The sequence below is a fragment of the Pteropus vampyrus genome, unplaced genomic scaffold (assembly GCF_000151845.1).
Source record: "Pteropus vampyrus isolate Shadow unplaced genomic scaffold, Pvam_2.0 Scaffold84, whole genome shotgun sequence".
Classification (NCBI taxonomy): Eukaryota; Metazoa; Chordata; class Mammalia; order Chiroptera; family Pteropodidae; genus Pteropus; species Pteropus vampyrus.
Window position 1 is genome coordinate 4528813 of NW_011888865.1, and position 21149 is coordinate 4549961.

Here is a 21149-nt window from a genome sequence, read left to right on the forward strand (position 1 = left end):
TAAGCAGAGGGAAAAGTTTCATCTAATGCCAGTTCAAGGACACCCTCAGCTGACCCCCAGTGTGTCATTATGTGGTGTGTAACTGTATTAAAACTCAGATATTATACTTGCACATAATTATAGTAATGATATGAAACCAGACCTGTAAACCAGGGATATTACCTGACCTTTCTTCTTACCTGGGGGTTGTGAAGACCCAGTAAGCTACTTTTTCTGAATGTACTTCAAAGAGAATAAAGCTCTCATCAAGGGCTTCTTAACCTCGGGTGCCTGGAGCCCTTAAAATTTCATGCAGCAATGTGTATATTTATATACATTTTTTGGGGGGAGGGGAGGGGAACATTTCTATAGTTTTTTAGCCACTATAGAGGAATCAGATATAAACAAAATTTAATGTTAAATTCCTGTCTCTAACCCAGCTTAATTGCCTTCTCGATTCAAGTTTATTTCTCCTTTTAATCTCTTACCTGAGATTCATGCTTTTCTGATCCGCTTTCTTTCTGTTGCCTCTTTCTTCTTAAAGATGTGAAACAGTCCTTATGCAGAAAAACATTTTTGTATTTAATCTTACTTGTAGAAATCATTTGTGATCTCAACAGGGTGATCTTGTATATGTCAACTATGCACGAACTGAAGACTTCTTTAAACTAGAGCAGGACATGAACATCAGTTGCTCTGGGAAGATTGTGATTGCCAGATATGGGAAAATTTTCAGAGGAAATAAGGTAAAATTCATCTCTTTTTTATTCTCCACAAATATAAATTGTATCTAATATGTGTAAAACCATATCCTTAAAACTTTTTGAGGACCATTATCCTCTCATAGTCTGTAACATGCCCACTGTATAGGGAGGACACATATATTGGTTATAGACAGGGGTTTTAAATTGGATCATTAGAATGTGGCCAGTGTAGAAGTTCAAGGAGAGTAGAGAAGATTTTTCCCATACTTAAAATTCTGCCCGCGGTCTACAAAGAAGCATGCTTTGGATTTGTTGTTAAAAGACAGACCTTCAGTAACTTTGTTTTAAATATTATCTTTGAAAATATTTGCTAAATTAAATTTTAAAATGAATTATAGGTAACGAGATAAACCAATTTATCCATTGCAATTTTTTTTAACCAAACTGAATTTCTTTTAATATTTAGTAGTTAATATTCCATTACTTATTTTCATCTAATTCAGATCGATCTTCCTCACCACTGCTCTGGATTAATAGACAGGTTCTGTGGTAGCTCTTATGCACAGATCCCACACTCAGATGTGCTGGTGTGCAGTGTGGGTGTTTTTTGTTGAGTTTTAAATGTTCAGCTTATTGTTGTTTCAAGGAGAGAGATCTGGGGACGTCTCTTACACCATGTTTCTCCGAACTCCCATAGCAGTTTTTAAAGTTACTATCACTTGATTCTTTCTCTTTCGTGGGAGGTTAAATTTCAAAAATATTCCCTTTTAACCATAAAGAAATGGAAATCTGGCCTATGGAGTCTAGTTGCTTCTTGTGCTTCTAAACTAGTGTAAGGAAACAGCACATACTCAGTACTGCTCATGTTTACATTTTCCAAAAACTACTGCTCTCAGGGCTCATCCTGCTCTGGACACTCTTCAGAGTCTGTAGTAGAAAAAAAGAAAATGCCAGTTCTCTCTTTGATGTTCTTTGTTGTAGGTCTAATGATGAAAGATTAAAGATAAAAAGTTTGGTTACTTACTTAAATTTAATTTTGAAAATAGATGTGACCAAATTTGGAACAACCAACCTGAGGTAAGAAAAACATTGTGTTTTTCAGGTTAAAAATGCCCAGCTGGCGGGGGCCAAAGGAATCATTCTGTACTCAGACCCTGCAGATTACTTTGTTCCTGGGGTGGAGCCCTATCCAGATGGCTGGAATCTTCCTGGAAGTGGTGTCCAGCGTGGAAATATCTTAAATCTCAATGGCGCAGGGGACCCTCTCACACCTGGTTACCCAGCAAACGGTGAGTGACCAGGCCTCAATTATTTTCACAGGAATTTTAGCAGCATTTTAAAGTGATTTTAGGAAAAGATGTCCTTTCACAACATACAAAGTACATATTTTTCTTATCCTCTTTGCATCTAAGAAATAAATTAAAAACTTTGGAACTCTGAAAAATTATTGGTGTCTTACTCCTTATTTGGAATCCTTGGGCCTGATGGGTTTTGGAATTTAAAAGTAATACAGTGCGTATTGCCATATGTTGCATAATACTCATGTTGGAGGCTGGCGCAAGATTCAGGAAGCAAGCATATGAATATTTTTTAGCAGCACAAAGTATGAATAATCATACTAAACTGTGTTAAAGAAGTGATATAAATAGATTTGTGTCTGCTTAAGTCAGATTTTTCTGTCAAATGAGTTTACATCAGATCAGGTTTTGTTGCCAAGTGAATTTCCTCTGAATTTATGGTTTCCACAGTTTTTGGATAAAGAATAGCAGAAAGGAGATTCTATAAACCCCTAAAAAGTCACATTTAGAATATAGTCCAGAAAATGCTTATTGCGTGTTTGCTGTATAAAGACAATAGTAATCTCTTTTTTTATATATAATTTTTTATATTTTAGGTGAGGCAACCCTAGGTTGACCTCACAGATTGCAAAGAACTTGTCAGTTTACAATCTCTTATTTTTTTATTTTTTACGCCTACAGTACCTGGTCTTCCTAGGTGGTCTCCCATCCAAGTACTAATCTGGCCCAACCCCACTTAGCTTCCGAGATCAGACGGGATCGTGCTTGTTCAGGGTGGCATGGCCATAGATGACAACAGTGATAACTTTTAAGGAGTGTTTCCTAAGTGTCGGCTCTTTACATGCCTTAACAACCCTATAAGCTAGATAGTATTATTATCTCCGTTTGACAGAGGAGGAAAGTGAGGTTAGGAAAAGTAAGCAGTCGGCCCTCGATGACCTCACTGCTCAATGAGGAGTTGGGATTCAAATCAGTTAGCCCCGCTCCAGGGTCCACATGCTTCTCTTGTGCTGAAATGCTCCTCTGTAACACTGTCGATCGTTGACATAGGGAGCTAATTTATTTGAATGTACTCAGCTATTTGATGATATTTACAAAAATCTTTGATCATTTAGTTTATGTAGTTTAAAACTAAGGTGTGTAACGTGGATAAAATAGATTGCCACAGTACCTGTAGAACTTCCATATTTATCCTTTATCTGTGGGGTTCATTTTTTTTTTAAATCAAATTGTAGCTTTCTCTATGTACTTTGACTCTGTAAATCTTTTTGGAACATGGTTCATTGTCATAGATTATTTTTGTAAGCAATGCATAGCATGAATCACATAAATATATCTGAGATTTACTTACTTCACCTTTTTATTCTCAAATTTAAAAAACCATTCAACTTCTCCCAAGCTGTTATGTAAAGCTAAAATTATGAACATAAAATGAGATTAACCAGAATATTTCTGCTGATTATCCTCAAATTTAAATAATGATATTTTAGGGGAAAATCATGTTATCCCTGTGGGGCTTAACATTTACTTTATTCTCTTTTGTGCCTTATTCTTTTTCTCTGTTTTTAAAATTTACTTTTTATTATGGAATAGTTCTAACATACACTATATAATACATAATAGAGATAATTGTCAACATTTTGTCAATATGTTTTATTTATTTGTTTGTGTTTATTTATTGTTATTACGCCAGATAATTTTAAAGCAAATTTCATACAACATATCATTGTTATTTTACCCATAGAAAGAAAAAGCTTTTGCAATCATGTAAAGTTTTAGGAGATAATTAAAAATTTGGAGAAAAATGAAAATATTGCCTTTATTTTTCTTAAACCTGAAGAAATGACAGAATGTCTGTTTTTATTTTGAGATAGAGTTTACATGTAATAAAATAGACAGATTTTAAGAGTTCAGTTCAATAAATTTTTTAAATGTGTACATCTCTGTCACTCAAAATAAAATATAGGTCATTTCCACAAATCTGGAAAGTTCTTTTGTGCTCCTTTCTGGTCTATTTTCACTTTCCCCCACCCCTTCCTCAAAAACACTTTAAGATGTCTATCAATATTGATTAGTTTGCCTGGTTTTGAACTTCATATAAGTGGAATATGTGTTCTTTTATGCCTTGCTCTATTCGCTCAGTGCAATGATTTGATCTATCCATGTTTTTCTGTGTATTGGTAATTTGTTCTTTTTAATTCCTGAATAGCATTCTGTTGCGGGACCATACTACAGATTATTTATTCATTTTCCTGATGACAGACGCCTGCACTGTGTTCAGTATTTGGCTAATATAAATACAGCTGTTATGAGCAATTTTATACAGATCTTTTTGTGGACATATGTTTTCATCTTTTGAGGGGGTAAATATCTAGCAGTGGAATTGTTGTGCCATAGTACACATTTCTGTTTAATATTACTTTTCAAAAGAGTTATCCAAAGTGACTAATTTTATATTCTCACAAGTGATGCTTGAGAGTTTCAGTTGTCCCACATTCATGCTAACCTTTGAAATGGTCATATCTTTTTACTTTAACAATACTAGTAGATGTGATATGAGAATATGTTTAACGTAACTTACAGGGGACCTTTTGAAAAGGATTGAATTTTTATTAGAAGTATGTTTGACTTTTTTCAGAACATGCTTATAGACGTGAACTCTCAGAAGCTGTTGGCCTTCCCAGTATTCCTGTTCATCCAATTGGATACTCTGATGCACAGAAGCTCCTGGAGTAAGTTTGTGAGAAACAGCAGATGGCATAAGTCTCTTTACTGGCAGTCTTCAACTTTTATGCTTTTATCTCCATTATTTGGTACTGAAAATCTCTTGAGGTGGGTGAGACATCCAATTTTATCACGATTTTATAGAAAAGTGGTTCTGTTCTGGAATTTACTTTACATGTTGGTGTCTAGTGTGTGACAGCCATGAAAACGAGCCTTTCAGATCTCCAGCTGCAAGGAGCATAATTGATCAATTACTCCAGCCACTGTGCTTTGAAATACATCATCTGTTTGTGTCCAGGCCACACTTCCCACAGGGGCTCCCAGTCAGTAACTGAGTGCATCAGGGATACTAAACCAGGCCCGTGACTGGGAGGCTCAGGACTGCCTGTTGGCTTTGCTCCACTAGTGGCTGCCACCCAACAGTCTTTTCTTCCTTCCCTTTCTCTCTACCCTATATCAGACCTGCATTGCAGTCCAATGGCATTGCAGTCCGATGGCTTTCCCTGCCTCCATTACTATCTTCCACATAGGCCTTTTCTGCTAATGAATTTCTTACTCCTCTAATCCTCTTACTGTCTACTTCGTAACAGGAGCTGGAATAACCCACTGAAAGAGAAAGTTTCATTTTGTTTTTATTTCTTTTTTTCATCCCCCTCTGCTTTCATCATTGAAATGTCTCCAAATGTGTTTTTGCTTAATTTGGCATTGAAACTCTCCCCTTTCTTGTCCTGCTTTCTCCTGTCTGCATGTCCCTTTTTCTTTATTATTCTTTGAAAGTAGTATTGCTAGAGACAGTGTCTGGCCAGTTAGTCCCTTCTCTTCTTTGAGTCCAAGGCATTCTTGATCATTTTATTTTAGTATATGTAAGAAAACTTTTTTTATCTAGTGCAGTGCCCTCATTTTTACAGGCGAGGAGACTGACATCAGAGAGTTAGAGGGATCTCTCCAATTTAAGAGCAATTAAGAGTAATCTGATCTCTTATTTTTGGAGGCTCTTAGCGTTATTACATGGGTTAGGATTTAGAGTTAGGCACAACTTTTGAGGGCCTCATATATTATGCATTTGTCCAAACATGTTTATAAATAATATCTAAATATTTATGTTATTTAAAAGATGCAAGTGATTTTAGCATTACTTCTAATAGTAGAAAATCATAAATTACACAAATCTTCCATAATTGATAAGTGGTCAGATACATTACTGGCTATGATAGCACTTGTACAGCACATGTTGTACAGGAGTACTTAACGATACGGAAACATGCATGTGCTATACAAGTAAATGAAAAAAGATTTCAAAACAATGTGTAGTGTGATTCCAATTAAGTAAAATGAATTATATTTACACAGTTCATAATTCTAAAGGTTATAAAGTGAAAATTTTCCTTCTTAACCATTACCACCCCAAAGGCATTCAGTGTTATTAGTGTATAACATATCATTGTAGAACTATTTTATGTATAATCTAGCATATGTGTATTCTTCACTTGCCTTCTATAACTTTTTTGTATACTTAATTCTTTGCCGTTTAACTATTGATCATGCTTTTTGCCGTTGTAAAATGCCCATTCATATTACTTGATGCTTTTTATGTGAAATTTTGTTGTAAATAGGTAAATACATTTAATAGTATATTACTTGAAATTACATTATTAGCCAAACTACTAGTGTGATAGGATAAAGTATTTACTCTCTGATATAGCATTTTAAAACAATATTATTTATAATTAGTTTTTCATGAGAAGACATTCTTAGCAGTTGTTTTAGTATTGGGTGTGCTATAAATTCTAGGTCCAGTTGAGCTATTCACATTTCCTCAAATACAGAGGCAGGGAACAAGCATTTGTGGGCAGGCACAGAAAAAGGAGGAAACTGCAGTGTGTTCCACTGCCAAGCCTAGGATGTGGCCAGAGATGATGCTGTAAAAGGCAGATTGATGTTTTCCACTCTCAAGTTTGTCTTGAACCTCATTCCTTTATCTACTGCTCTTTAGCAAAGGTACCTTTGGTTTCCACGCTCAAATCAAGAAATAGTCAATCCATATTCTTTATACAGTATAGTCAGATATGTTCCCGTAAACCTGTAAGAACCCCCACTATTCCATAAATAATTATCATTATCTCTTTCTCGGTCCCCTGCTGAGTTGGTGGCATGTACTGGCTTGTCTACCTGAATCTTTCTACCTTTCTGTATTAAAAAATAGCATGAAGATTTTAGGGGCTGCTGAATGAAGTGAAATCTTTCTTCTGTTGTTCTTCTTTCCCTAACATGTATATGTGAAAGTACTTTGTAAATGATATCTTTATACATATTTCGAGTGCGTTTTATCAATGGGAGAAAAAGCACAATGGAAAATCCCAAAGAGTTTGACATCAAGCTGTCTCTTCAGAGTATGCTGAGGAGAGCACTCTTCACATGGTTTACTATTGAAAGCTAGTAACACAGAGTCCAAATTCCTAACAAATATTTGAATATCAGCTGTACCACTATCCATCGGCCACGTAACTTTGCTATGCTGCCTAATTTCTCTAAGCCTCATGCTCCTCATCTATGAAGTGGGGATGATAGAGATGACTTCATAAGAGTTTGACTAAGAATTTAAATGGCATATTGTATGCAAAGCACTTTTCTATCCCTGACTCGTAGAAGCTCTTATAAGCAGACACTCAAGAGAGCAAGATTGTTGTCATTTCAACTTGTAACTTCAAAGTTTTCCCTCAGCTAATACTACTTTTTGTGTTCAACAGAAAAATGGGTGGATCGGCACCACCAGGCAGCAGCTGGAAAGGAAATCTCAAAGTGCCCTACAACGTTGGGCCTGGCTTTGCAGGAAACTTTTCTACACAGTTAAGAGATTATTTTTATGTTAACTCTTTTTATGGGGAGTAAACCTTTTTTAAATAAAAAAGCAATTATGACTAAAAAAGTAAAACTTAGCTAGTACCATCAGGAAACAAAATCACAAGTTGAAGAGGGGGTTATACTTATGTCATTATAACTGGACAGTTGGCCAATGTAATTTTTGCCTGTGTACTTTTAGAAATCTTTTAGACAATGATGTAAGGTTTAAAAATTGTGGGTGGTAATCTTTTAACCAATATTTTTCGAATGTGTTCTTTATGTTTACGTTAGAAAAGTTAAGATGCACATCCATTCCAACAATAAAGTGACAAGAATTTACAATGTGATCGGAACTCTCAGAGGAGCAGTGGAACCAGGTAAGTTAATCATTTGCTCAGCAAACATCGAAATGAGCGCCTCTTCTGTGCCAGGTGCTGCTCTGAGCTCTAGAACCATCAAAGCAAAGCAACTTTTTGCCCTAAGGGAACCTCCATAAACACAAAATACATAAACATGAGGCAATTTTTGTATTGTGATACACGTTGTGAAGAAAAGAAAAGTAAATGGTGTAGCTTGGTTGGTTGACCAAGGTTAGTGATAAACTGCACCCTCGACCTAGAGAATCGGGAGAAAGGGCAGGGAGAGATAGATTTAAGGTGTTTTCTCTGAGTCATTTGGATTTGTTGACCCCATTTTGCATGGGGAAGTATCTTCAGATAACTCTAAATATCTATATAAAAGATAGCACTCAGAAAATTCAAGTAAACTTGAATTGATGAATCCCTTATATAGCTTTATTTTCTATTGAAGTTGATGAAATATATAGATACCCGATTTCCACAGGATTTCAGATGACCTGGGAATTAATACGTTTTATAGGGTCTTAATTATGTTCCAGTTTTTTGAGAGTTATATGGTTATATATTCCCGACCCAAACAGATCCACTTAAATTGCATCTTTTTCTTACAAGCAGCCAGTGCTTTTGTTCAGCAATCAAAAATGTTGATTCGCTTCCAGTAATTACTAAATCATATGTAACTGGCTATTTATTGATTCTTACTCAGTACCTATTTTGTGTGAGCTCTATGCTAAGCTTTGGAGATGAAGGGATAAAAAAAGATGCATAACAGGGACAAGGAGTTTATGATTTGGAGGGGAGCCGTACATTTAAGTGTTTGGTAAATGCTTTATCAGATATGAAAAGATCATTCTGAGTGCTGGGTAGAGGAGCAATTCCCGTTCACTATAGAAAACAGGTACAGTACATAGAGTGGGAAGTGGAGAACTTACTGTGTAGCCACTATGTTCTCTTACTCTGAAAATACCGGAAACAAAGTGATAAGTAGTAAGAGAGTAGTAATAAAGAATTATATAAAGATGTGAATACAGATAGTTTTATAGTTAACTTATAATTGCAGATATATATTGCATATATACTTATAATTACTGTACTACGCTGAAGCATATATTTGCATATCACGTTTATGTTTTCTTCGTATGTCAAAATCAGAACAAAATAAGTACTATATTTACACAAGTCTTCAGGACACTTGCTGTCTTTCTCTGAGTTGTGAGTACTTTGTGTTTAGATGCTATTGAGTCATTTGCAATTTGTATGTTATTGACCTTAAATGACATAAGTAATTTTGCAATAATGCTTTCTAGACAGATACGTCATTCTTGGAGGTCACCGTGACTCGTGGGTGTTTGGTGGCATTGACCCTCAGAGTGGATCAGCTGTCGTTCATGAAATTGTGAGGAGTTTTGGAATACTGAAAAAAAAAGGTAATTTGAATAAAATAAAAAGACCGACCTGTCTAAGTCTCAGTTTAATTCTCTGTAAAGTACATGTAAAAATGCCATCTCATAGGTTTGTGTGAAGGATGAACTGATAGGATGGATTCATGTAGACTACATCAGCTAAGAAGCATAAAGTAGCTTTCAATAAATAGTAGTTATATGACTTAATGTTGGTTAGTTAATTATATTGCTTATTCATTTTGCATTTATTTATGTAATACTATTTACATTATTAATGTTTATATACTAAATAATGATCTGAAATAAAGGAAGTATACTGTGAGTGGTTGCTCTTAGCAACTAAGAAGATAGAGTTGGATTTCTTCACTAGAGGGTACACACCGGCACGAAGTCATGAGCCAAAGCTTCCTGGTCTGAAATCTGAGCAGAAGTTCTTTGAGCTCTTCCAGCCTCATATCTCAGGTCACATGTACTCCGTAACTGAGGAGATCAAAGTTTATTCAGGAAAATACTGGTCTTCTTGTCTTCTAGCATACTGTCGAAAACTCAATATCTGCATTCTCACACCTCCAGCTTTGTTTTGCTCTCCAGAATTTAGGTTTGTATTCTTAGAACCAGTACTTCAGTCATTTTACAATCTTTATATAAAAGACAAAATAAAATCGAGTTCAAATGGTTGCTTTTTAAAATAATTGTTATACACTGAAAGAAGAAAGTCCATTCTGTTTACTCTCTACAAACAAGGTGTCTGGGAGCTGTAAAAGTTTCGTATTTTTTCAGCAACAATAAAAACAGTGGTAAAAATGTTAAATTTGCATGGTACTTACTTTCTCTGAGGAAACAATGTTTGTTATTCTATTTTGAATCCATAACAACCATGGAGAAGTTTGCCTAGTTATTTCTGTCCTCATTTTACAAATAAGCCAACCAAAGTTTACAGAATCAAGTAATTCGCCCAAGGTTATAGAATTAGTTTGTGGCAGAGTCAGAGAACCAGGGCTTGAACTCAAATTTCTGGCTACCAGTTTACAAATCATGACGTCTCTCTATAAAATGAAATGTGAAGGTGCTCTATTCGTTTTTCTACACAGCTATCTTATATTTTAAGAAAACAGAACTATAGAGACCTGAATTTACATAGTTCATAAATTAAGTAGTGTTTCATATTATTACAAAAATTTCCATGATTTTGTAAGCAGATTCCCTGTGGTAAATACAAAACATCATTGTGACAATTCTAGAGCCTGCTAAAAGAATGAATGATGAAGAAAAATAATTAATAGGAGATTTGAGTAATACTATTAACAAACTTGAAAAAAATGAAACACTGGACTCAATGAGTATTCTTAATAAGCACAAATGAAATATTAAAATTACGGCTACTTACAATTTTTGGAGCACTTATTAAGTGCCATATTTGAAAATATTCCACTTAATCCTTCCAACAATCAAGTAGTAATTTCATCTTTACTTTGTTATTCTTGGTGAATAGATGAAGAAATGGAGGCTTAGTAGGTTTGCATAACTTTCCCTTGGTCATACTGCTAGTAAGTGAAAGAACCAGGGCTGAAAATAAGCTTTCTTTCACTCCAAGGTCAGTGTTTATCAGTCTGAGCCATAGGACCTCTCCCTATTGAATTATGTCGTTTTCAGCAGCAGCAGACATTGGCATTGTTAACTGAACTTCTGTTGACTAATTCTGGCAGAGAGTGGAGCAAATCATACAACCAGCTGACAGTGAACAGTTATGTGATGTCAGAACAACACAGGAGAGTTATAAAGGATGTTCTTTGAGTTTTATCTGCTCTCAGAACACAGGCCACATCTAGCATTTCTTCTTTAGTTTAGGCAGCTGCAGACCACAGGTGGTTTCCTATGCACAGCTAATCATTATAAACTTATTAGAATATTTTATGACCTCATAGGATTTTTATTATGTCTACTTTTTTTTTCCTTTTTCAGTACAAAGGTGCTATTTTGTATTAACGAATCAGCTTTAAAATCTTACAAAAGGAAATTATATAAGTAAAGATTGTCACCACATTTCACCCTTCCTAAATAATTATTTTGTTGTTTTTCCTGTTAGCCTTGACAATGTCTTGTATGTATTATGTATTTACCCAGAATTTCTAAGTATACACTTATATTTTAGGATGGAAACCTAGAAGAACAATTTTGTTTGCAAGTTGGGATGCAGAAGAATTTGGTCTTTTCGGTTCTACTGAGTGGGCAGAGGTTAGTTGATAATTTGCTACAACATACATTTTCATAGTAATAAAGCAATTCAGACTTAATTCTAAAGGATGTAAAAATAACAAGTGAATCTAGTGAAAAACATTCAAACTTTTTTCCAGAAAATCAGAAGCAACAGATCCTTGTTAAAAAATCAAAAAAAAAATAAAAATATATATATATATATATTTGTCACTAAAGAACTAAGTTCTGTTTTAACTTGTTAGAACCAGTTAATGTTGATTGTCAAAATAATTTATTTTCATTTTTTGGGACTGTGATAGTCAAGTAAGTAAATTCACTAGAAATGAAACATCAAAATAAATAAGATACCATGTTTCTCTTAGCCTTTCCAAATTAACTCCTAAAGCTACCATATTTAAATACCCCTTGAGCTTGTGAAATAAGGTGTATTTTCACAATTATCTTTCTGGTATCATCGTGACATACTCTAAATTAAATTATGTTAAAAATGAGGCAGAAAGTCCTACCACAATATTTACTAGGCCCCTTGAAAAGTAATTTACCTGTATGAATTGAAGGCTTTGTGTAATAGAGGCATTAGCTATAAATATATGCAAAGTTGACATATCATTACTTCCAGTTATGCTGTCAATATTTATTTGGCTCCTATTATACTCCAGAAATTATGGGAAGCCCTGTAAACTTCAATTTTCTTTGGTGGAATGGGCGGGGAAATAGTGCTTCTGTAAACAAGAAAGACTTATGCTGGCATTAGGAAGAACCTAAATATGTTGAGATTGTGATTTGTCTTTTTCAAACTATTTTCATCACCTAGAGTTGCATTTCCTTTCTTACAGTCAAGACGCTTTGGAAATTCCATGTTTGGGAGACTCAGTCTACCTGATATTTCAAAAAAATTTTGCTACACTTTTGTCGGTTTTAAAACTGCGATGATCAATATTGACCAGTAGGTGGTGCCATCCTACAGGACAACTTAACTTCAGATTTCAGAGTATAGACATAATTGAAATTCACATTTTTAATCCATAAATTTAAAGTAGCTCATTCCTTGTGAATCAGGCAAGATTCTCTACTTAAATAATGAGATATTAACAGGACGACTTTCACTGAAATGATCTCGCTAAGAGAATTTATTGAAAGATAAACTATAGTATGGTTATGAAATCAACTGCTTTTCCATTTACCAGATTAAGAATGTACAGAGTTTTATTTTAAATTTTAGTCTTAAAAACATTTTGCTTGTTGTTCTTACCAAATATTTTATTGAAATTTTTTCAAATTATTTTGAGCCTCTTATATGTCAAATTTGTGGTTAATTTGGGCCAGCTTAATTAAGAAATCTACAGTTAATATAGATATGCACTTTTTTTAGGGAGAGATTATGCTTATGGTTTTCTTTCTTTCATATTATAGGAGAATTCCAGACTCCTTCAAGAACGTGGTGTGGCCTATATTAATGCCGATTCTTCTATAGAGGGTGAATATCACTGGTCTCACAGGATGTGAGCGTGGTAGTAGCCGCAGTTTAGTTCATAAATTATGCACTAACAAGGAAAGCAAATTCCTTAACATGTGGCTAGGGAATCTACTACTGCTTTGTCCTGCTGTTGCCCCTAACTCACAGCAGCCGTGAGCCCTAGAGTGCTAATTTCGGAAGGCAGCACTCTGATGGTTTCATCCAGCAGATTACCTTGTATATGGTAGGAATTCAGTAAGTACATGTTAAATGAATAAGTAAATCATGGAGCTAAAGATTTCAATGATTTTAGAATGGAGTAGCAAAAAACCGTAATTTAAATCTAAACCCAGTTTCATTATAATAGCGTACGTACACATTTTGAAAAAAATGCTGATGTCCAAGATTCAGCTTTCACCAACTATTTTTCTTCTTGAATTCTTTTTCTCAATTGAACAAATATTTACTGACTGACTACCTCTCTATGCAGTGTACTTTCCAGGATTTCAAAAGAATGAGGTTAGTAAGAACAGTTTTGTACAGCTGATAAAATAAGTCAGTCTAGGATTCTAATACATGCAGGTACAATAAGAAGGATATAATCAGACTGGGTCTGAGATCTCAGAAGGGAGAGTAATAGCAACTTCAGGAAAGGCTTGCGCAAATGAGAGACATTTAAGACGGGCCTTTAAGAATAGATTTGCTCTTGATAAGCAGAGATGTGAACTAAAGGACATTCTCAGGTCTATTTGCAAGAAGATCCAACAGTTCATTGTCCCTACACTCCAAACCCACTGATCTTTCTATTCTGGACCATATGCAACCTCCCAGCCATTGTAACTGGTGTTCTCTAGACTGTTCGATTCTTAGCCTTACAGTCTCTCCTGAAAGGTTTCTTTTTCAGGGGAGCCACATTTTTGTAGCACTCATCACTGCCATCATTAACTAATTGTTTTACAAACTGCCTCCCTTACTAGATGATCTTCTGCAAGGAACAAACAGTATATTCCTTAATAACTCCTGAATTCCTAATGTCTCAATAACTGAATATTTGTTGCATGGGTGCCACAAGTGAGTGAGTAAATGAATGGAGGGTAGAATTTTAGAATCTTCTCTTTAGTGTATTAGTTAATTCGCCATATTAACAGTAATTGAGACATTGGTTTATAGAGGCATGTTGACATTTACATTTTCTTTTTTTTGTCCACATGCGTGAACTACATTGTTCCTTAAGTTAGTTTACCCAGTGCATTTCAGTTATCCTCTCCTTCTTCTCTTAGCTTTGTGGCTAAAGGCCTGGCCTTATTCCTGCCACTGCCACTGCCACTTCTTGTTGTGTGACCTCAGATTGTTACTTACTTTCTGTGTCTCAGTTTTCTCGCCTGTAAATAGCGTTACTAAGAGCACATATCTCAAAGGCTCTTGTAAGGGCAAAAGAGGTTGATATTAGCAAAACTCCTAGACCTGTGTCTTGCAGAGTAAAAGTTCAGAAATGATTGGATTATTATTACCCTTACTTAAAAACACTTAATAAGATGAAACACTTTGCCACAAAGAATGAATACTTCATATATTCTTTAAAAGAATAATGTTCTCTTTATTGCTAGAGATTTGATTGTTAATGTATGTTTTGTTTTGTTTTATTTTTTTATTTTTATTTTTTATCATCATCCTGTCTGTCCTTTTTAATGTGTCTTTTTCAATCATTGGAAATCATTGGATTTTGCTGATTATGTCATTCCCTGACTTAAAATGCTACATTGTCTCCCCATGATTTCAGGATCAAGAGCAAATGACACAAACATTATTCTATGATTGGGACAGCGCTTATCTCACTTTGTGTTATAGTTCAAATTTTATTAAGTGTTTATTTTTCAAATGTTATAATAAATGACAATTGGCTTTCTCATGTTAAAATGCAAAATTTACAAATGAAGCAAAATTCTCTATTATTACCACTCTCAAATTTAGCCCTCTTTCCAAAGGTACTAATGTCCTCAGTTTGGGTTTTTTCCCTCATGTTGACATTCATATGTAGAATTTAGCTCATACAAAGACCAACAGTGTAGCTGTCTTAAGTGCTTTACATGTAAAAGTTTATTTAGTACTCATAATAACTGTGTGAGGTAAGTATTATCTCTCTTGTATAGGAGGGAACTGAGATTTAGAGGGATTAAGAAACTTTCCCAAGGTTACTCAGATTGTGAAGGATTGATCTGAAACTTAAATCAGGCTGGTTTGTTTCAACTTTATTCTTCTAACCAGTACAATCTGTTGCCTCTCACGATCTTAGACAGGTTTCTTGGTATCATATACAGCTAAATGGTTCTGCAACTTGCTTTTTTCATTCAGGGAAAACCTCTCAGAAAACATGACCGTAGACCACAGGTGTAAGTGAAGTGGCGTATGTAATGTAGATATAATGCAGATCACTATTTTTGCTGCGGGGGGGGTATGTACAAAGGCCCTGAGGAAGAGTCTGTTGGCAGAGTGGAAGGTGAATATTTGGAGAGGTAACCTGAAGCCATGGTGAGGATGATGGATTTTATGGAGTAAGGAGTTGGAGAGTTTCGATTGGACTTAGATTTAAAAGAATCATTCTGGCTAAGGAGTTAGGAATGGTCTTTGAAAGAATAAAATACAGATATGAAATTAAAAGGTATCTATCTTCTCTTTATCTTTCAGGAAACTACACTCTGAGAGTTGATTGCACCCCACTGATGTACAGCTTGGTATACAACCTAACAAAGAAGGTAAAAATAATTATATGTAATTTTAGAAAATCCGAGTTTTACAAATGATGATATTTTGAGATACCATTATTATAAGTACCTGTGTTGTTTTTTAACTCGTCTGTTTTTCATAAAGCAAATATTCACTCCATAGAACACTACATCTAATAAATTGTTTCTTTCCACACTGCCCTGAAACAGGCTTTGGGTAGCGTGTGTCTACCATATTCATTTGAAAATGAGAAAACTGAGCTTAAAAATCGGTAGCCACCCAAGTCACAACTTGTACAGTAGGTGAACCCCAGGACTTGGTCCTGTGGTTTAATTCCTTAATCTAAAAACTGGTTTGTTCTCCTTAATATAATGATACCAAGTAACTCAGTATGCAAGAAGAGTTAAAGTTTCTAACTGATTGAGAAAGAGTACAAGTGAAAACACACTGACCTGACTGCTAAGGCAAATCGCTTTGGGGCAGAGGCTAGGTGAAACCGCTCACTGCCTTCCTGACTTACTGCCTTGGGCTCCAATCCACTGAGTTCCACTGGGCTGGGCTGACAGCTAAAGTTACCTTACTTCTGACGGCAGCACAAGATACTGAATTTGGCAGAGAGATGGTGCCTGAATCCCTGTAGGACTGACAGGCAATTCTTCACTTTAGTTCTCATGACCCAGAAACCCACTATTTCTAAAGTTAATCCTAATGAATGAGTTTTGGCATGGTAGATTTTTGTTATTACTGCTAATTACCTAATTTGAATTGGAAAGGGAAAAAAAGACTTGCCTATTTAATAGAATTACCAATTGAAATGTAATTACCAAGAAAAAAATGTTTCCCCTCAGATAGGGATTTTTAACTAAGACTTAAACATCACTAAGCTTTGGTTTTAAAAGCATGAAATTTAATCTTATAACTTCTATAAGAATAGAAAAATTAATTTGAAAAAAATCTACTGATGTCATTAGTTAAGAGTGCCATCATTTGTCTGCAGTTTTACCAATTTCCATGAAATGTATAAAAATTTAAATATCTGAAACAGAGTATTTCAGAGGATTCCCACCATACACGTAATTTAAGGTAAGCTCTAAGGAATCTTGGCAGTTGTACTAGTTGGGTTGGTGACACCCTGGGACAATTACAAAAACACTGCTGTCTAGGTCAAGTTTGAAATTATGTGATGCTCAACAATTTTGGGTTTTGTTTTATTATGTTTTATTTGGGGAGAATAATTTGCAGCATTTCAACTACTAGTGAAAAACTGAGAATTTAGTAATATATTCCTACACTATTCCACATTTGCATTTCTTAGACTAAATGGAGTGGTACTATCCTTTATAGCAAAGTTTTATGTAAATTTATAAGCTTGAGTGAAATTATTTTGTTGCTGTGTTTATTCATGTTTTACTAGGTAAGATGTTAGCATAACTTCTCTCTCTCCACACTTATGCAAATTTGTGTCCACATAGACCTTTTCACATTACCTCTGTTATAGCACCTAGCACATTGAATTCCATGTTTTTATTTGCAGTTCCCACTAGCGGAGAGCACGAAATGTGTCTCATTAAGCTTTGTATCCCTGGCATTCACAAAAAGTCTTAAAGAGCATAGATACTTTATAAACTTTTAAAAATTGAATTTGTTGAAAAATAGAACATGAGTTTTATTAAATATAAAATAAAAATGTTATAAACCATATATTGTTCAATAACCTTTGACTAACTGGAACATTAATTAAAGCTTATTTGCTAAATGTTTTTGGCATAACATTTAATGCTTTTGAGTCTGGAATTCAATAAAAGGTCATATATTACTCCCTTAATTTTCTCATCTTTAAAACCAGAAAATGTATTTAGAGCTTAGTATTTGTAATTATAATGAATACTCAATTAATTAAATTTAATATTAATGTTTGTTTTATTATGTAATATTTAATGACTTTAGCAACCTTAGTGGCAAGAAGCAATATTAAGAATACCTTCCCTTAACCAGCTTGCTTCCTTTCAGTTTTTTTATGAGGAGGAGAAATATGTGTTTTTGAGAGTAGCCTTCCTTAATTCTGAAAAATGGACCAAAAATTTTTTATAATATAACCATTCCTTTCAATACAATGTCTTGGTAAATTTGATGTAGCCTTCTTTTCCATACATTCCATGAATATTTTTATAGTAGTTGCACTTACACAGGTCAAAGTAAGAAACATCCAAAACTCTGTAGAATTTTAATGAGTCTCTTTGAGCCAAGTTGATGACAGTTGCCTGGAAACAAAATCTCAATGGATTGAGTAAACGCTCTGAACAATGGCAGTTTTGCAGCTTATTTTGTACATTAGAATTAAAGGAGGAGATATGAGGAGGGTTACGGATCTTGGTGGTAGATTAAGGGGATGAGAGAAAGGAAAGCGGAGAAATCTCTGGGACTGGATAAAAAGGGAAATGGAGAGACGCATACTTCTTTTACAGTAGTGGGTACAGGAGCTAATAATTAACATTTAACAGCATGCAGGGGACAAGATAATTATAGGGGTTCTGCGGTCTCCTGCTCTGGTGTAGTGGGTTATGCTCTGAAAGGTCTGGAAAAAAGTGATTACTCTGGCATTCCAAGGGTCTGTTACCTTAGATGCAAAAAGACAATAAACAGGTTCACTTAAGGTAACGATTGACCCTTGTCAAGAAAACTACAGGCCCAGGATGTGACTACCCTCCATGACCTGCTTTTAGTTAGGAATTTGTATGTTCAGACCATCCTGTGTGGTTACTTTTAGTCTCTGTGTTTACAGGGCCCACCACGCTGGCCTCCTCTGAGCTTGCCAGGGTTGTTTAGTATGTGGCCCCTTTTTGGTCCCCACATAATAACATGAGCACTTTCCTGTACTGTCAGAAACGCATTGTAATTCTTAATGACTGCTAATGTATGAATTGTATCCCTTATTTTACTGAATATAGTTTAGCTAATCATTGCCTGGTTAATGGACATTTAGTTTTTAAAACATCTGATTTGTAAGTATTCTCTTTTGTTTTTCTTTTAACTTGTATAGCTCCAAAGCCCTGATAAAGACTTTGAAGGCAAATCTCTTTATGAGAGCTGGAATGCAAAAAGTCCTTCACCAGAGTTCAGTGGCCTGCCCAGGTAAACAAACAAACAAGCAAGCAGACAAACTCTCGGCTGAAGTCAGTGTGGGATTGTGTTGAAAATAAAAATATTTTTATTTTTTAAATTCTCTAACATGTGATAAAGGAAAAGCAATGCTGAGGGTCACAAAATATTACTATGTATTTTGAAGTTAAGTCTGTAGGCCATCAAAAAATGCTTCTCTTTTGAACTTTTGGAATTTCCTAAGAGAGCTACAAAAGTGTTTCTTGTTATGTTAATGAGGTGCTGCCTGGACAGCTCCTAAGAAAGAGGACTGGTTTCCAAGAAAACCTACCGGGTGATTGATTAATGTTGGAAATTTGAGCCCCATCCTTCACTTCCAAGAAGGGGAGAGCAGCTGGAGGTTGAATTAAATGTCAATGGCCAATGATTTAATCAACCATGCCTATGTAGTGAGTCTCCATAACAACCCAAAAGGATTGGGTTTGGAGAGCTTCCAGTTGCGAACATGTGGAGATCCAGGGAAAGAGAGCCTGGAAGCTCTGTGTCATGTCCCCATACCTAGCCTCATCACCTCTTTCCTCTGGCAATCTCTTGAGTTATATCCTTTTATAATAAACCAGTGACCTAGTAAATAAATGTTTCTCTTGAGTTCTGTGAGCCACTCTAGCTGATTAACTCAAGGAGGGTGTTCTGGGAACCTCCATTCTGTAGCTGGTCAGTGAGAAGCACGGGTAACAGCATGACTTGCAATTGGCTTCTGAAGTGGTGGTTGTGGGGGAGGCAGTCTTGTGGGACTGAACCCTTAACCTGTGGGATCTGATGTTGTTTCCAGAATTAAGTTGAATTGTAGGATGCTCAGCTGGTTTCCCAGAGAATTGCTTGTTGTTGGGAACCCCTCAATTCCACAATTTGGAACTGGGTCCAGGAACCCAAAGGAACAATAGTCACCATACACAGATAGTCTATTAAAAGATATTTTGTGATCAGAACTGATGTCTCAGTTTTTTGTTGTTGCTTGTCTAAGGTGATACATCTAAAAATTATATTCATAATTGTGGGAATGGAGCTTAATTTAGTTAATCTTTTAATCTGTACTTGATGGAGAAGTTACTCAAATGAACTTGAATTTTATTCCTAAAAGGATTAGCAAGTTAGGATCTGGCAATGATTTCGAGGTGTTCTTCCAAAGACTTGGAATTGCTTCAGGCAGAGCACGATATACTAAAAACTGGGTAAGTCTATTGAGAAGTACTTCAAGATTATTTAAGATATATTTTAGCTAAACAAATAAGTTTGAATCAAAAAATGTGGCTTAAGCACTAGAGGAATTTGAATCAGAAGAGAGAAGTCTCAGTGGTTGAGAATGTGCTTCTACTATATAGGGTATAGTTTCCTGCATCTGGTAATCTGAGCCTTGTAACTTGAACTTCCATGTACTCTCATATATTCTGTTTGACTGGTTAGTATTGCTTTCACCCAGTTATTTAAACTAAAAATGTAGAAATTGTCTTTGACTCTTGTTTACCCATTGTCATTGAAAATTAATCATTATTGAGACCTGCCAATATTTGGATTTTTATCTGATTATATCTCCAGTCATTAAACATAAAAGTTATAATAACAAATGGCATAATAAATAATGAACACATATACAAGTCATGATGATTCTTTTCCTATTGTTGCTGATGATGATAATGATAATTATATGGTTTTCACTTTTATCAAAGTAACAGGTATGTAGTTCATAAAATGTCCTATAGAACTAGAAGAGTTTATAATGAAAAACGGTGGCCCCTTATCCCACTTTCACGCTTGTCCCACCTTTGATTCTGTTCAGCAGAATAAAATTCTTTCAGCTTTTTCATTGGTTTCTTCTATAGCATTATTGGAAGGGAAAGTAAAGCAACGGAACACTTCCCGACGTGGAGGCAGGCCTGAGCAAGAGAAGGGTGGTTCGAGGGCCTGATAGCTATCTGCATGTTTATAAATAATATGCTTATGCTGCTGTTTTCTTAGTAATTAGCTTTATGTATTATCCATTTACTTCTTACTAAGGAAGACTGTTATTTAGTTCTCTTATATTGCTTCTTCTCTCAACGCCCAAATACTTATCCCCGTCGCATTTTCTCAGTGTAGAGCTGCACTACACGTGTTGATTACAGTACCTGTTATTTTCTTCCGTGAATCCATAACTAATTTACCACAAACTCTTAGTCCATTCAGACACACTGGGTGATCTGGCAGATTTCATTTTCCCTCACAAGGCTCTTTTTCAGCTCCTCTGGATTCTCTGGTTTTTCTCTCTGCCAGCAGCTCAACTCTTGCCTGAGAAATTTTTTCACTGA

The 21149-nt window shown here is 35.2% G+C and overlaps 1 protein-coding gene and 1 pseudogene across 2 annotated transcripts in view; one reads left to right on the plus strand and one right to left on the minus strand.

Moving 5' to 3' along the window:
• FOLH1B (folate hydrolase 1B) overlaps window positions 1–21149 on the plus strand; it is a 47414-nt gene that overhangs the window by 17200 nt on the left and 9065 nt on the right. For both annotated transcript variants that reach the window (XM_011363285.2, XM_011363284.2), the window contains exons 5-15: window positions 600–725; window positions 1786–1972; window positions 4620–4713; window positions 7453–7551; window positions 7838–7923; window positions 9213–9332; window positions 11461–11543; window positions 12939–13002; window positions 15667–15734; window positions 18746–18837; window positions 19946–20036. In XM_011363285.2, coding sequence (XP_011361587.1) covers window positions 600–725; window positions 1786–1972; window positions 4620–4713; window positions 7453–7551; window positions 7838–7923; window positions 9213–9332; window positions 11461–11543; window positions 12939–13002; window positions 15667–15734; window positions 18746–18837; window positions 19946–20036 — 1110 coding nt within the window. The remainder of the gene's footprint in view (window positions 1–599; window positions 726–1785; window positions 1973–4619; window positions 4714–7452; window positions 7552–7837; window positions 7924–9212; window positions 9333–11460; window positions 11544–12938; window positions 13003–15666; window positions 15735–18745; window positions 18838–19945; window positions 20037–21149) is intronic.
• LOC111741975 lies at window positions 2654–2772 on the minus strand (annotated as a pseudogene).